At 40.0% G+C, this 17024-nt stretch overlaps 1 protein-coding gene across 1 annotated transcript; it reads right to left on the minus strand.

Annotated features, from left to right (window-relative positions):
- Nucleotides 1-290: 290 nt before the first annotated feature.
- Nucleotides 291-14466, minus strand: pik3r5 (phosphoinositide-3-kinase, regulatory subunit 5). Its single transcript, XM_070916401.1, has 17 exons — nucleotides 14367-14466; nucleotides 10342-10457; nucleotides 10110-10178; nucleotides 8684-8822; nucleotides 7900-7969; nucleotides 7225-7399; nucleotides 6645-6813; nucleotides 6447-6515; nucleotides 5406-6322; nucleotides 5120-5245; nucleotides 4769-4900; nucleotides 4523-4616; nucleotides 3908-3984; nucleotides 3305-3398; nucleotides 2920-3002; nucleotides 2293-2408; nucleotides 291-1801 (listed from the first exon to the last, which is right to left on the minus strand). Exons 1-17 carry the CDS (start codon nucleotides 14464-14466, stop codon nucleotides 1651-1653), a joined length of 2697 nt encoding a protein of 898 aa, XP_070772502.1. The 3' UTR covers nucleotides 291-1650.
- Between the last annotated feature and the right edge of the window lie 2558 nt (nucleotides 14467-17024).

The raw sequence follows: 17024 nt of genomic DNA on the forward strand, positions 1-17024 counted from the left end.
ACAATGCATGTAGTTGATCACATATTTTGTATGTGAAATCTTTACCTGAAAAGTAACTAGTAACTATAGCTGTCTGATAAATGTAATGAAAAGTGAAATTCTTTGCTAGTAGAAGTATAATCTAGTATAAAATGAAAATACACAAATAAGAGAGAAGTCCATCAAAACTCTACATGTAGTGTATTTGAGTGAATGTATTCACCCACTGTACCCATACTTCCTGCATATGTACACAATAACAAGTTGGTAATGAAAATGAATCGCCAGTTGAAGACATATAAGACATATATTTTAATGATGATTTAATTTGAGATGTATCCACTGTATAGGTGATACACATACAATTACAAAACTAGTATTGCATTTGCAGTATTTCCATCGGATATGGCACGTAGGGACAGGGCAGTGATGACATTTATCTGAACATAAAAGTACCTAATTTATTCAATCTAATGTTCAAGTGCTTCAATTGCATAAAATATATTCTGTGCAGTGCTACTATTCCAGTCTCAGTCAGGTGATCAGTATATTATCCCTTTACAGCAAAAAACAACAACAACATTTTCTTAAGAAAAATGTCATAGTTTACAACATACAAAGTGCAATGAATCAGTTACTTTTTTATAAAGGATGACGTGCATCCAAATGTATATTTTAGCACCGTAATATCAAATCTATATTTTCCATCAATGCCCTTAATGAAATAAAGGTTATCACTTTGCAAGAGCAAAAATATGGTCTATACATAGGTTCCATTACAGTTATTACAAAGTGAGACTTTACTGCAAGTGTAGCCAACTCTGGATTGTTAAAGTGATCTGTACTTCAACTGAAGTCAAATGGAGATCAACAGAGCCCCCTGCTGGTCCTAAGTATAACTCCAGTGTATGTATAATAACAGTGACTTTATTGTAACTCCTTAGGAGAAATGTTATCACTAAAAGCCCATGTAGAAAACAGACATAAAACATTATGGTGTAACATTCAAGTTATAGCATGCAATACAATATTTTACAAACATATTATTTACATATTGTGTAAGTCCATAGTGTCCATTCTCAGATACAGTCACATAATCACCCGTACTGGAGGCATTACATAGTACAAGAGGTGTAGTCAACAGGTGTAAAAATTCTCTGTGGTCCCCCATGTCCATGTAGGTTGATCCAGAGAAAAGTTCCTAAACTTTGACTCTACTTTGACTAAATTTTTACATCTCTCAGTTCCTCTGCCCACAGGGAAAGAGGAACTGAAACCTGTGGAATGAAACTTGAACAATTTCCTTAACAACAGGGAATGATTGATTTGTACAGAGAAAGCCGCAGAAAGCATCATTAGAACTCTGGATCTCTAGTCATTCTTTGTTTCTCAAGTTCTTTGGCATGTGTTTGTATCAATGATCACAGGCCGGCCAGGTCCGCAGTTTCCTGATTACCTCTTCTGTTTCCAACAGTTGCGTCCCACTGCTGTTTGAGGCCTCCATCATGTTAACTTGACCACAGCAGCTTCAAGACACAGGGCAGAAATGGAAAAAAAAACTGTATGTCCTATGTACTTTCCCTCTGCAGTCAGTGTCTGTTATTCGGAGCACATAAATAACAGTGCACAGAATCTTTCCTTTTAGACCACCCAAACTAGTGGTCAGCAGTCTCAGGGAAGAGCCCCACTGAAAGTGACGATGGGCAGGCAGAGGAGGGAGCAGAAGGTCGGGTGGAGAGGCTGGATTTGGGCTGAGTCTCGAGATTTTCTTAGCCTCCAGTCAGTGGAGCTGTCAGGTTTATAGCACACTGATATGTCACACCTATACGGAACAGAGGGAGACACATGGGTTAGATAAATAACACTTACACTGGATGGTGTAAATATGTGTGTAATTTTTTCTGTCAATGTATGTTCGCTGAGAGGAAACTAGGTTGTGGTTGCAGAGGATGCAGGTAAGAAAAGAAATTGCTGTGAGAATACGACTGTCTGATCTGAGATGAGGAATAATTTCTCTGACATGTGAAACTCCTGAAAGAGGATGTTTTAATTTATAATCGCGTTGAAGACGTTCAGAGATAATGGGGAGCCTGTTCAGAGGAGTTATCACCACTTGACAGAAACATTCGATTTATTGGAAAGATTAAATAGTTGGTGGTGCACCCCTCCTTTCCAGACACTGCGTATGTCTACATCAATTCCTGTGTGTGTGTGTGTGTGGGCTTGTAGTGCTGTCTTTACTAGGGCATGCATTATGCCAATGAGGTGTCCTCACAAATACAGAAAGACAAACGTGTGTGATTATCTCCACACCTGGTGACACTCTGCAGTATTTTTTTCTCATCCTGGTCCAGACATACAGCAAAGGTTGTGTTTCCAGCACCGCTGACCTGCACCTTGTCCACCTTCACCTCTGTCATGCTCAGCTGCTACAAAACGAAGGAACAGAGCAAAACTAAATGCATTGCATCTCACGAATAAACCTTTTGGAGATATATTTGTACATTTGCATATAATTTGATACAATATTAACTGCTATTGCAGTATGTCTGAGTTGTTTTATTTTTGTTTTTGATGCACTTGTTTTGTCTCTGAGTTGCAGAGAGCCTTGAGCTAAAAATCAACAATTTACAGTACATTCTGATGAGGTGTGCAATGACTATCAAAGCTCCAAATCTAAACAAGGTTGAGAGATTAAGCTACAAAGTTGAGCAAATAATGTTATTGCCAAAACACACGTGAGCAGAGCAGACATGACTCTTGCCTGTGTTGTGGCTTTTTGTTCCATCAAGCAGTTCTCAGTGAGATGAGCTTGAGATGCTGTCAAGAACGTATTGAAGTCTTTAAGTCTTTAAATAGAGAATGTGTTGCAAAGTTGCTTGTGGAAGCAAGGTGCTGCTGCACTTTTTTAATCGCAAACCTGATGTCAATCTAGCTCACCTGGTTGTAGCCCTTCTTGCTTTTACAGTTCTGTCTCTTCAGGACCTCAGTCATCGTGAGCTGCAGGCACTCCATCTTTGAGTCTGTCAGAGATTGTTTCAGTTATATTATGAACACACTAACCCATCTGACAGTAATTGCTTCATCGTCACCAAATGCAGGTATCAAAAGCAACACATTTCCATTTACCATTAGCCAGAGCAACAGTATATAGTTCCTATGAGATTAATGAATGATCTGTGCAACAAACATTGACTTGCTGATGAAAAATATTACTTTTCACAATAAACAGTAATTATTATGTTGTGTTGAACCTCCAGGCCGCTAATGTGTAACAGTTCAGTGACTTAGCTATGTATTATAGTAGACAGTGGCTGGAGCGTACCTAGTTCCTCAGGATTCTTGCATGCTTTGGTTAAGTTTACTGAAGTACAGACTTTGGTTTCTCTTTTCCACTGACTTCTCCCACTAATCACCACCTGAATGGGAGGAGAAGGGAGGATAAGATTATATTATATTATATTTTGGAAAACACTAAACTACTGGGAAATGAGAAAAACCTTAACGATTAGAACTACAGCCTGACTACAGCAGGAATTTTGAATTGGGAACAGGGACAGATAATAGATTATAATGGATAAGAGCTGTTATAATATCAGTAAAGAGGGACATCATGTTTACCAGTCTCTAATAGTTCATACCACAGGCATCACAGGGGCAAAAGCTCTAGCTTTGTCAGGAAAGGACACATGTTCATTGCTGTTTAGCAGACTTAAATTGTGATGCGTCATTTCCTGTGGGTGGAGAAGTGACCACAACTGAAACCAGTTGAATAAGGGCAAATGTGGAGACCCTGCACTGTCTCCAAAGGAATAAAAGGATATTATTCTGTTGATAAGACATATTTATAATACATTTTATAATACAATTCTTATAAAGTGCAGCTTCAAGACATACATATTGAGAGTAAATAAAATCACCATCTTACCCTGTTGTACACCACCTCCAACATTAGTGGCACTGCTTCTCGATCACCGTCAATACCAAACCGTTTACTGGCAGCACCTACATAAAGAGAGAAAAAGACACACACACACACACACACACACACACATTAGTGATCCATGTGAGAGTAGTGTTTCAGTTATACAGTTCAAAATAGTGCAAACCAATGCTACAATACTGTTAAATGCGACTACTAACATTTAGAGTTTTACAGTGGAAGATAATCCACTGTATGTTTGCAGTAACACAAACTAGATGTTTTTGTGTGAAGAATATTGTGAGTAATGGAATAAAGTCCTATACCACAGTAACTACCGGACATTAGGCCTAAACATCTTTCCCTGATTTTTTTTTACTTCTCAAAGGAAATTAAAAATCAGAAGTGCAAGTGGTGGCGACGAGTGAAACTAGAAAAGTAGAAGTAGACTGAATCATGATATAGAAATAGCAGATGTTCCTCTACCATAAATTTAGTCCAGTCTTAACCTCATAAAAACGGATGAAGCATTTCACTGCAAGGAAAATGTGAAGGATTTTATTCGTTTGCAACGCGGTTGCTAGGATATGGCTGTGTGTTTGGCGTGTGTGTCACACTCACCCATGGCCTTGATGGCTCGTGTTCCTGCGGTGTGCCCCAACTCTAGGGAGTGGACGAACACCTCAGTCCTCCTCTCTCCACAAGCTAACGTCAACTACAACACCAAAAAACCTCCATCAATCACTGAATTTGGAACAGTGTTTCATTAGTTATTACTAAAACCCAGAGGGCATGAGGGTGCTAAGGGCGGATACCAGGGCTTATTGTTTGTGTGTGTGTGTGTGTGTGCGTGTGTGTGTGTCTGACCTCAGCCTGATAGAGCTGGATCAGAGCTGGTCTGGCAGCATAGCGGCAGTAGTACAGGACCAAATCAGCCAGGATGGGCAGGCGCTGCTCATATGAACTATCATATGACTCTGACTCCGTCTTTGAGGTTTGCTGCAGAGCAATACAAAAATAATTGAACAATTATACAGCAGGATGATTTATGTAGGTGTAGCCGAAACCAAACATTGTAAATTGCTGAAAGTTATTTATACTCCAGGCTTTATCTATCTGCATGATAAGTGCAGTCATGTTCTTAGTTGGATAAAGGTGAATGAGAGACTTTCAGATTTGTTTTAGTTTGGCAATATAAAAGTTAGATTCCAGTTGTACCTGGCAGACGACGTTGGCAGGCAAGTTAAGCAGGCTAAGGGTGTTTCTTTCGTACCAAGGGTCCAACATACCAAGCAGATGGGCAATGTCATTAGTGCTGTCCCCTGTGCCCATGAGGTGAAGATCCTGCTTGAGCAAAAGCAACAATTACAACCAAACAGTGGAATTCTCACATGTGAGGGTGTTTTTTTGGCTTTCTTTACTCTGTACAACTCCGATCTTTGACAGTTTAGTAAATATGATGTTACAAACAAAAATTTGTGTTCAATGTATGAAGTTCAGTTACATTAAAGAGGGCTGCTCCTTTGTGAACCACCGGACTAGGAGACCTCAGACTCCCCGGCCCTGCTGCGTCCCTCTTCACAGGCACAAAGTAGAACTGAAGATTGAATGCCCTGCTGAGACGTGGGCATGCACTCTCCTTCCTCCTCAGGCTATTGTAGGCCCGGGCCACCTTTCCTGCTACATGATCTGCACCGAACACCACCACCCTCAGTGTAGTATTCTTGCTATCCTCATCGCTGCTGAGAATAGGCCTCCTTCGGAAGCAGACGTGTCTCAGAGTTTGACTTTGTGGCTGGAGTAAGGGCTCTGGACTCCGTAACTTGACTTGCTGTGGCAGAGAGTTGGAGCGCTTCTCTCGCACCACTAAAAGGTCTTTTGATTCCGTGTTTCCCAAGCTTTTGGCCCGGTAAAGTAACCGAGGGCTCTTAGGTTTGAAGAGCCGGTAAAAGTGCTGGCTGAGCCGAGCCGAAGTTTTGTTGTTAGACTTCGGCGAACACTTTTCCATGATGGGAGAGGAGCAGTAGTCATCAGAATCTTCAAAGTAGTCACTATCAGCTCCAGAAGTGACAGAGAAGAGGGACGGAGAGTAGGACTCTGAGGTTACGGACAAGGTGGAGAACATGGAGTCTTTGGAGGCGGTGGACAGGGAGGAGATGGTGGAGAAGGTGGATGCACGATGGTTGGTGCTGCAGCCATTAGGGATGATAGACACTGAAGGCAATTCTACTCCATGTTCCTCCTCTTCTTTGTCTTCTTCCTCGTCCTCTTCTTCTACATCAATCTCTGTCACATCCTCCTCCTCATGATCATCATCATCATCATCATCATCATCAACAATGTCTACCTCCTCTTCCTCCTCAGCCTGCCCATTAGTGGCCAGCTCATCAGGGTCATGCTCCAAAAGGGTGTTCAGAACATCTGCAGGAATCAGAATAGACACATATCTGTCACATTTAGCAATGAAATAACATTCACATTCAGCTCAAAGCAGAAAGATAATTCCCACATATGAATCATTAAAGTACCATGCAGTATACTTTACCAAAGTTATCTTTTTCCCAGTGAAACATGTAACACTTCGCTGTAGGCAATGGTAGAGTTTGTAGCATTCCTGAAAGCCACGACAGAAAAAAGAGCAAAATAACAGCTGATCAGAGCACCATCCACTGGACACTCATATATAACTACCATGTGATACACTGTGTATATATCCCCCAGTTCATGAAACCTGCCCTCTTACCGTCAGACTTCCTCCCATTGGATGCTGGGATTCTCATCCTCTCCCTCAGTTGCTCAAGTCCCTGGATCACATGACTGCGGCCCTTCAGAGGTTCACTCATGGCAGCGGCAGTCTCTAAGACATCACTTACCGCGGAGAAGATCTCCCCCAAGTCATTCACAGTTTTTGTCTGCAAAGAGTATTCATGATATAGTATATTAAAGGTACACGTCTTGACACGCTCCTGTATTGTTATCCTCTCTAATTCTTTAAATAATTACACACTCTCTGACGGTTTGTGTTGACTTAGTCTTCAAAAGTATAAATGTAATGTATAGTACAGCAGATGTAATGCTACTCAATTCCTCAGCATTGCTTACATGGTGTTATTATGTATATATAATGTACAACCTTTCTGCAATTGTCTTGAAATATTATAAACTCCTGGTATAAAAGCTTTCTAACAGGGTTTAAAGGGAACTGTTGTTTTAACTGTTTTACATTTTAAACACAAACATATACTCAAAATGTAATGTTGTTGTTGTTTGTGAGAACTATGTATAGATTCTAGTCCATAGTCCACAACCTCTGAACCACATACCTGCAGGGCTCTGTGGATACTCTGTAGAGGGTACTTGGTGCCTAGTGTGGACTGGAAGGCGTGTTTGATCAGGTTGATGTAGGTCTCTTTCTGCGAGTGCTGAATGCAACTGAGCTGCTCAGCCACTGAGAGAAAGTCAGCAGGCACCTCGTTCGGGTTCATCAGCAGCACGGTCCTGCAGACAGCAGACAGATGGTGTCACTGGTAATGTGCGAACATGTACACACATTCACATGGGAGAGGATGCTAACAGGATGCAATGGTGATGGTGGGGTTTAGTGGGTGGAGAAGGGGATGAAAAGGGACTTCCCAGGCCATGAACCTGTAGTGCTATGATTCAGTTAACTTAAGGACACTGAATGCTGTTTGTTTTTTTTACTTTGAAAGTATGGTGTCAGATCAGATCAACTTACTGTGAACCACCGACACGTATGAAAAAAACCTGCCCATTTCAATAAGAAAGCAGAAAGTGTGCAAAGATAACAGATAGTCTGAAACAGGATGGAACATGCAGCTGTTCAAAGAGGTAAAAACAAGATTTACGCATGTTCACATACAGAATATGTCCTTTGCTAATACACTTGTTCAGCAATGAAGCCCTTGCTCACCTCACAGATGAGCAGTGAGAAACTGCAGAGCCTTATGACTCCAAAATGTTTTATTGTGTGGACTTACATGGTCTTGGAGCACAGGCTAGAGGTGATGAGGCCCTGCTCTTCTCTCACCAGTCTCTGAAAGGAGATCCCTGTGAGGAAAATAGAAAAATACTTTTATTTCATCTGTTGATGGTTTTTAACCTAACAACTTGACAAGTACACAATGGTATTTATGGTGGAATACTTGCAGGCAGATGAAGGGTTAGGCTACTATTATCTACTGTTATCTTTCAAGAAGTGGCTTAAAAGTCAATGAAAGTGTGTACAAACATTCTTGGGCGTCACATATCCATGGTGGCCTTACATTTGCAGCAAAAGGGCTTCAAACTATGGAACAGTGATGAATTAAAAAAAAAAGCTAATCAAATCGCCATTTAACACTCATTCATTCAGTTAATTCAAATGTTTTCATTCAGTCTGTTGTTGCATTTTAAGCACTTCCTTTGACACTTCCTGTAAATTTCAGCGTAGGTGTTCACGTGTTTCTTCTGCTTTTTTGTTTTGTAAATGCTGAAGTTTCATCCGCTTTCAAACTATTTCGCGTCAGTATGAAGAAGTGCCCAGTTCAACGTGAAGCCTTATCATCTTCCTGTCATTGCTGTTGCTGATGCTGTGTTTGTGGTATAAGCAGGGTCTTTTAGCACAAGCGTCATCCTAAATGCATTTCTTTGACTTGTCACTAGGGGGAAGACGATCACAAGGGTTGAGAGACAACAGTAAGTGTTTCAGAGACTTTGTGCAGACCAGTACATGAACAGACACACAGAGAGGCCCTTAAACAAAATAAACCCTTCTATATTTACCTGGGGCCTTGATCTCCAGCTGTAGTGTGGAGAGGAGGTTTTTACACACACTGCAGTAAGGCTCAGGCCAGGTGAGGAAGCAGCGAAACACCTGAACAGCTTCCTCCAGCAACTCTGTGTCTGGAGGACAGTACGGTGTCTGCAACCAAAGCACAGATCAGGTATTTTAGTGGGGTTCTATTGAGGAGCAGCGAGACCTGTTTGAGGCTTCATTAATTTGAATGGAGGGAACATTTATGATGTTTGGTGGCCAATACATCTAGGTTTCTTGTATATATGTGGTGTACTGCACAGGTACGTTTGATCAAAGCTCAAAACACAGTTAACAGAACACTGGTGTGGACTACAGCAACAACTATGTTCATTATTGGTCAATCAATCAATTAATTATTTTTTATGTAATTTTTTGATATTGATTTTGATGAGTGTCAAAAATAATAATGAATTGCGCATTAAGTTGCCAGAGCCCAAGCTACAGCTTTCTTTTCTTACCAACAATCAAAAATACACTCAACACTCAGCACTATTCAATTCCAAATAATGTACTAACTTGTAAAATATCTTTTACAAATGATCCCCCTGATGGATCAGACATGTAATGAAAACCTGTTAATGTGATGAATTTGGCCTTTATGACTTCATAAGAGGTGAAATATAACTTTAACAGACGATGTAATAACTATATTGGCTTACATGACATTTTACTGGTTCTTATCCATTATTACATTGCGGCTCAATTTTATCGTTACATCATCGACTAAAAACATGTTGCAAACCTTATCAGGTAATTATCCCAGTTTAGTGCAATAATGTGATGTTATTTCATTATCCACTGTTTTATCGTACTACAGACTTTATGACAAACAACCAAAGGTACATTTGTCACGTCATTACAAAACCTCAAAGCTGTAACATTATCAGTTACTACACAGCTCAAACTGAGCTCTCAGGTTCTCAGTTCCTAGTGAAAATACACAATGAAGTTGCATGTTGCACTCTAGTCAAAGTGATTGGTGTATAAATACATGTATAGAATCATGCTAACCTATTGAAGTAGTCAGTGTTGGCTCTGTCTAACCAGTAATAAATCAATGAATCAGATTTCCAATGACGTGATTTTTGTGTACTGTTACTAGACCACTTGATTTTAGGGAGTGTGAAGGCAAATCAGCCTGACTGAAAGATAAAAGCAAATGTTTATGAACCAAATAGTTCCAGTCAAGCCAGTAAGTGTTGTGTGATACAGTGATTTTTCAATTGCCCTAGAAGCTTTTGTCACAGTAGCACCTCAAAAAAATAACATGGTTTGAATTGAGGAACTGATTGACCTTTTGAGGGTGTGTGCTCTTACAAATGTGAAACATGGTACTGAGAGGTGTTGAAAGGTTAAAGGTTTTGATGACATCTGGATGAGGACGATTTGTACCTGAAGCAGTGTGGAGGAGAACATGATGGCGAGGGGAGCCACCAGCTCGTACTGACACTGCTCCTGAACCTGAACACACACACACACACACACACACACACACACACATTGAGAGAGACCGGCAGACAGACAGAAAGAGAGCAGTGATTATGGTAAACATTCATTACTACAAAACATATACAGTAGACAATATGTTCTCTTTGACCATGATCTTCAACCTTTGTCCTCTCACCTCTTTGGTCTTTCTGATGATCTGCTGTAAGAGGATGAGGAAGTTCTCAGGGTCCCTCTTCACCACTTCCTCCAGGCTCCAGCGGTTCATTGACTGACCCGCAGAGCACATCAGCACTGAAAGACAGCACATGTATTGAATCCTGTTAATGCACAAATCCAGCGTGCGCAGAAAACAGATCAAGATACAGAAGTCACATGTTTTACATCGCCACAACAATTTTGCTCCGACCCCAAAAAGACAATCACTGCAAACATAAAACATTTCTGAAGGCAGAAAAGCCTTTTTCACTGTAACCTCTCAGTTAGGCCCTTTAAAATAAAGCTTTGAGGATGAGCATGTAGCAATGCTGTGCTACACTGCATGTACTTGTAATGATTCATCAATGAGTGGGTTAAAGAAAATAAACATTAATTATCAGTGTACATGTGCAGAGGAAAACACTTCACATACTGTATGCTGTCAGGGTTACAGCAGAGTTGTAGGATCACCAAGGATATTCAATAAACAGGGGAGCAGGCAGTAGCACCACTAGCCAGGAAACTGCTTACTTGTGCTCCACCAGAGCCAACAGACACCAATTAGTGATGCTGGGTGAAGTCTCACTGCGGACTATCTGTTTCATTCTGTTGCTGAATAGTGCAGAGGGGGTGTCCTGAAACCTTCTTGGAATATAAACTGAGAGAATTTATTGTTTGTGTAATCTGTAGTTATATCTGTACACGGCCCATAGTGTAAAGATATATAATTTGCTATTTATCACTGCTAAATGTGGCTATATTCTGATAGCAGCAGAGCTAATACAAGGATGTTCTGGTCAGTAATGTGTTGGTAGTTGTGAATTATAATAATACAAATAAATGGCACTGTGTTCGTGCTTTTAACATGCAAGAAAAAGTGCATACTTTCTGATGGTCAGGGAGCTTAGACTAAAAGAGTTTAATTAGATTTAAGCAGATATTAAAAAAAGGAACCGCCCCAAGGTGGCTCAAAGTCATACAATAATGGCCTCTCAGTTGTAGCAAACAAATAAAATGGTATGCAAGCTTCACCCAGTTTTAAAGCATAGAGCACAGCCATATATTCCCAAGATGTGCAGTTGTTCAAGGTTTACCACTTACAGTTGAACCTTACTGGTACATGTAGGGACTGTGGGAAAGGCTCTCTGAGCTCAACTCTGATTATACTGTCAAGAATGCTGCCAAGTGGCTGTAGTTTTAATGGATTACATACAGTGGACCACCAGCACAGACCCTACGTCCACGTAATTACTGGAAATGTTTCTTTGACCATGAGTGTATTGTGAGCTCAGTCTCATGTAAACAATGTCTTCATTAACCTGAACTTGACTGCACATCTCACATCTTTATTACACATCCATTTCATATGTGCGGACATTCAGTTGAAGCAGCAGTTTTAATATTTATTAATTATCACAACAAATGAGAATATAACAATTATACTAGCATTTATTATTTATTGCCAGCTGAAACTTCAGTTCATATGAGGCATTTGAGTACTGTTGTGAAATCCAAGAAATCATAGCCAATAGGAATGGAACTGCATCTAACACCATCATGTATACAACACTGTGTTAACAACGTGGGAGTCAGACAAGCCTGCATTTGGCTCTGGGACTGCCATGAACCAAATGCAGGTTTGAAACTGCTCACAGCAGGGCTTTAAAGCCTATAACTGTCAGTGCTGGTGCACTTCAAGGGCGTGTTTTATCACCTTTTGTTCAGTGTTTCAGTTAGGATGTTTGTACATTGGCAGGACAGATTTCCTGTTGCAAGAAAACAGAGTTAAGGTATCCTCCCCAAAAGGATGTGTTTTGGAACATTTAAAAAATAAAGGAAAATTAAGAGGAGTTAAAGTTAAATTTGCAAAAATTGGAGATAACTACACTCACAGATCATCACTGGCCAGGTTAAATAAAGTGTGGATTTAAAATTCTAGGTTTTGTTTTTCACTAAAGCCCGCTGGAAACTTTTAATTTAAACGTAAAAGCTTTGGGATGTAAATGAAGGAGAAGGGTTCTTTCACCGCGCTCTGACGGCACGTTTTCCTTTACAATGTGAAATGGAAACATGAGATAAAACAACGGGAGTGAGCTGTGCACACTGTATCTCAAATCACACCAATATGAGGTCTATCACACTCACAAAAACAACCGAGAGCAGTTGCTGACTCTCCATTTGATCCCTCGGCCTCAACGCCTCCGAGTGTGCATCTCTAAGAAGCTCAGTTTCCAAGGAAGTAACACAACAGCAGTTGTTCAGGTTACTTAGAAATGTTTTCAAAGAAACTTGTCAGTGGCTGTATGTCTTTAAAGTTCTTTGCACCCATCATGAGTATTTACTGGAGAGCTCTGCGGGTTTATTTTGATTTGACGCCAGCACTGGAAATGAAGTTGAAAGTTGCAAATGATCCTGTTGAGATGTAAATTCGATTATCTCAGTACTTTAAAGGACTACTGGCTAACAAGTGCAAGTTAACATGAATGTGATTACACTCATGGACAAAACACACATCCCTTGAAATCTTCTAAACAGACTATGCCATGAAAAAAGCTATGAAGGGAAGAAGACAACGAACTCCAGCTTCATGCTAGCGTGTTTCATCAGTCTATCATATTTGTGTAAGTGAGCGTCACTCTTTCTAGCACAGGTTGACGTGTGGGAGGCCGATGCCAATTTGATCATCCGACTTGTTTTTACACGCTGCGCCAGTGGCTCCTGCCTCACGCTGCCTCACTCACACACTGTGGTCTGTGCCACCACTTCCTCCCAGCTGTCTATTTACACAACTTCCTTAAGCACCCAATAACACGATCATACAGCAACAGTGTCACCAACAACAAGCTCAGACATTAATATGCTCATTCGCCCTGCGTGCTGGCAGAGTGCCTGTCACACTCTGGCCTGGTGTTGAGAAAGCGAGAACAAACAACAAGCCTGCTGTTGGAGTCAGCGCTGTAAACTGCACATATCACATCTGAATGTGTGCACTGGGGTTGATATTTCTATTTTTTAACTTCTTAGAAACAGGAGGTCGCAGGTTTGACCTTGTGCAATAGCCACAAGTCCCTGAACAAGACTGCTTCATCGTTATTGAGTGGCTCTAGATGAGCACACCAGCCAAAAAAGACAGGAATAAAAGGTTATGTTTGATTTTACATTCTTTTGGCTGAGGCACATGTGCACAGGAGGAGCCAGGATTGAACCACCAACCCTACAATTTACCTTTTTCACAGCATTTTGACTTTTGATAGCTGGAAACGTACAGGTGGAGGTGAGCTGCAAACACCACAAGACTACGAAATCAAACAGTGAAAGACAATGGTTTTCCTCTTTATTGGCACCCACTCCATTAACCTTGTTCCAAATTTCTGCCAAGGAGGTTCTCTTTTAATTCCCTGTCTGCATATCTGATTGTTTCTTGAGTAATATATATATATAAAAAAACAGATTTTTTTTTTAAATTTGGACCAAAGAACAAGTGATGTGATTTTGGAGAGGCTTCAGATGGCAGAACACGTCCATGACCTTTGACATCTAAACATTTTAGCTATTTTAATAAATGACTGTATAGCATAGTACTTATATTTACATTATATATGTTAAATATAATAATCATCAGTCAGTGTGTATATTTTCTTGATGAGGATCTGGATGCAGATGCTGGCTGAAAAATTGCAATCATTAATAAAATAGTTATGCACTCTCTGAGGGCTTTCTCTTTTTTTTTTTACATTGATTTGCAAGTATTGGAGAAGTAAGTGCATGACAAAAACATTCTCTGAACAAATAGGTTTAAAAAAACACACAAGACAAAGTCAGAAATGTAATGTAATCATGCTAAAAACTGAAGAGATACATCATAATTCAATGATCCTCATTGCAGCAGTGCACAAACATAATTAGTTGTTGTTACATGAGTCACTGCTACATGACCTGACAAAACTCTATTCAACACAACCAAATCTCAGTTGTGGTCCTCATCACTAGCTCCTTGAGTCTTACCGTTCCAGTGGTGTGCGGCTGTGGGGCTTTGTCTCAGCCCGTCCAGACACCTGTCCAGAGCATGCTGGATCCTGTCCTCTGTACACGAGGTGTGCTGCATCTTCACCGCTCAGGTTCTGTGGAGGAGCAAGAGGCAGAGCTGATATTGAGTATCAAAACATGATACATAACTCCATTCCCATTTGTGTATTCTGTGGAATACTATCTTCAAATTCGTTTGTATGCTCGCATAATATTCACATGCACACAAACACACACACAGACATGCTCCTCTCTCAAGGACATGTATGACATACGTGTTATCGCGCCCGTTTTGCATGGAGGCAAATCACCCGGTCGGTATGAAAATGAGAAGATACACAAACCATAGAGAGACATTTCTAAAGGGAAGGAAAAACAGACACGGGGTTGCTTGTATTGCTGTTTTGTTGCCATAGTTCCTGAAAGGTCACATTCAGTACAAGACATAAGTCTTGAAAATGTTGAGAAGAGCTACATTAGCGATCATGTTCTGTGATATATTTAAAATATGAAATCATACAACAACAAACAACCACTACAGCTGGCTCCATGTCAGTTATATCTTTCCAGATGTTGCCACAAAACATAGACGCTGGAAGAAGGACTGACAGTTTTACAAACAGGAGCCTTATTGAAACTTTTGTAGCACAGATGTAGAGTAATTAGTGTTAAACATATAATGGACAGCTAAAGATATACACCTATTGGCAGTAATTACATTATACAAGGAAGACACTGGATTCATGACATTTAAACATTAATCAACAAGCTTTGACAGCAGCATTTAGGCAAACCAAGACAAGCCCACAAAGTTCACAATATGACTTTAAAAGAGAAAAACAGCCCTTAGTCAGATTTAAAATCAGTACTGCGCTTAGCAGAGTTGTGAAACAATGTTCGGACAGACATGGTGAAAACAGTCAAAAATATAACTCCAGTATGACCACAACATTGTAAGCACATCATATCTTCACCACTGACTCATCGGGACGTGCCTAACTTCACTTTTAAAACTTTCAGTTTAACAATGCATTTGGTTGTTTTTCATGCAACATTTGAAGACAACCCAGGTGTGGCAAGTTGTTTCAGTTCTGTTATGAACACACCCCATCAGAAGCTACATGCATAAACAAGATACCAGGGAAGTCCCATCAGCGACTTCAAAGAGTCGAGTGACAGATTTATAAATCCTGGCTTTCTTTACGGTAGATAAACAACACCCGTGATGACAGGTGTATGATGGCACTGTTTGAAAGCTGCGACCCCAACCAACCAAAACCAAAAGTCAACCAAGATTGCCACCCAAACCAAGTAAAAACAGAAGACATATGCTCAAAATTGTACTGTGACCACTTCTTCACTGGTAACTTCAACATTGCAAGATATTTGAATTCCCCTGGATATTGCACAGGTGTTTTTGTGGGGGGACTGCTTCTACTCGATACGATCAGTAAAGAAGCATGTGGTGGTCAACACAATGTGCACATACAGTATGTTGCTGCCCTGTCGGCATTTCTCAGGGAAACCCTGTCTTGTCAAGCTCTTCGGAGGTTTGGCGATGTTTTCTACTTTTTTACTCCAACTTCACTTACCTAAATCTACCGGATCTCCACCTTTTATCCATATTTACACTTGGATCTTTGCAGACTTCCAACAGAGTCCAGCTACACAAGATTAACACTAACTGACACAAATGCAGACATGAATCAATGTTTTTAACTTGACAAGCCTAAAAAAGAACATATTGTCCTCTAATGGCATTTTTAAGACAATTAATATATTTGTATGTCACACAAATGGTGTTAATGGTTATGTGTAATACAACTAAAGCAATTTATATAATATATATATATTTATAAACAAACTTTGTCTTGTCTTTGTCTGTCCACACAACAAGATATAAAGCCATAAGTATCATGTCATTATCATATATATTTTGTCTATGAATGTACATAAAAATCAGACACTGCACACATCCATGATCTGGAAAATTATTATGAAAGTCACGTGTGCGTATGCGTACGAAGACAAATACCAGAATAAAAAATATTGGAACATTTAATGAATATTAATTGGATTGTGGTCAGATGAAAAGTTCATGGTTGCTGATAATGAATTATGTTTCTGCTTGATATATTTTTAAAGCTTCTCTTACCTCATATGAGAGTTTTTCATTGGAAATACAGTTGCGTGTGCAAATAAACTGGGAAATGTCCAAATTTGAGAAGCAGAACAACTAAACTTCCCTAAAGAAAAGAGGGAAAAGCTTTTTAAAGATTCGCTGTTTTAGAACTTAAGCAGCTCAGCAGGTTTTTGTTTGTGACATATATAGCCTAATTTTTAATAACTGCACATCATTTTCATTACATTAATCTGAGCTAAACGTACACATATAATTTCAGTGATGAAAAATAAGCATTCAGTGTGTTTGTTAACTGAGTGCTTGCAGTGTCAGCGCACAGACAGGAATGAGCAATGACATCAAAAACTCTTTTTGCCTGATTACATCTTCTCAAAATTTCCCCAGAGAGTGCGACAAATTCCCCATTTCACATGAAAGCTAGAAATAAATGAAGGCTGTCAAACGAATAGCATTAATGAATGACTCACTTGCTCTTACACACCCACTCACCTAAT

The sequence above is a fragment of the Enoplosus armatus genome, chromosome 2 (assembly GCF_043641665.1).
Source record: "Enoplosus armatus isolate fEnoArm2 chromosome 2, fEnoArm2.hap1, whole genome shotgun sequence".
NCBI classification, from domain to species: domain Eukaryota; kingdom Metazoa; phylum Chordata; class Actinopteri; order Centrarchiformes; family Enoplosidae; genus Enoplosus; species Enoplosus armatus.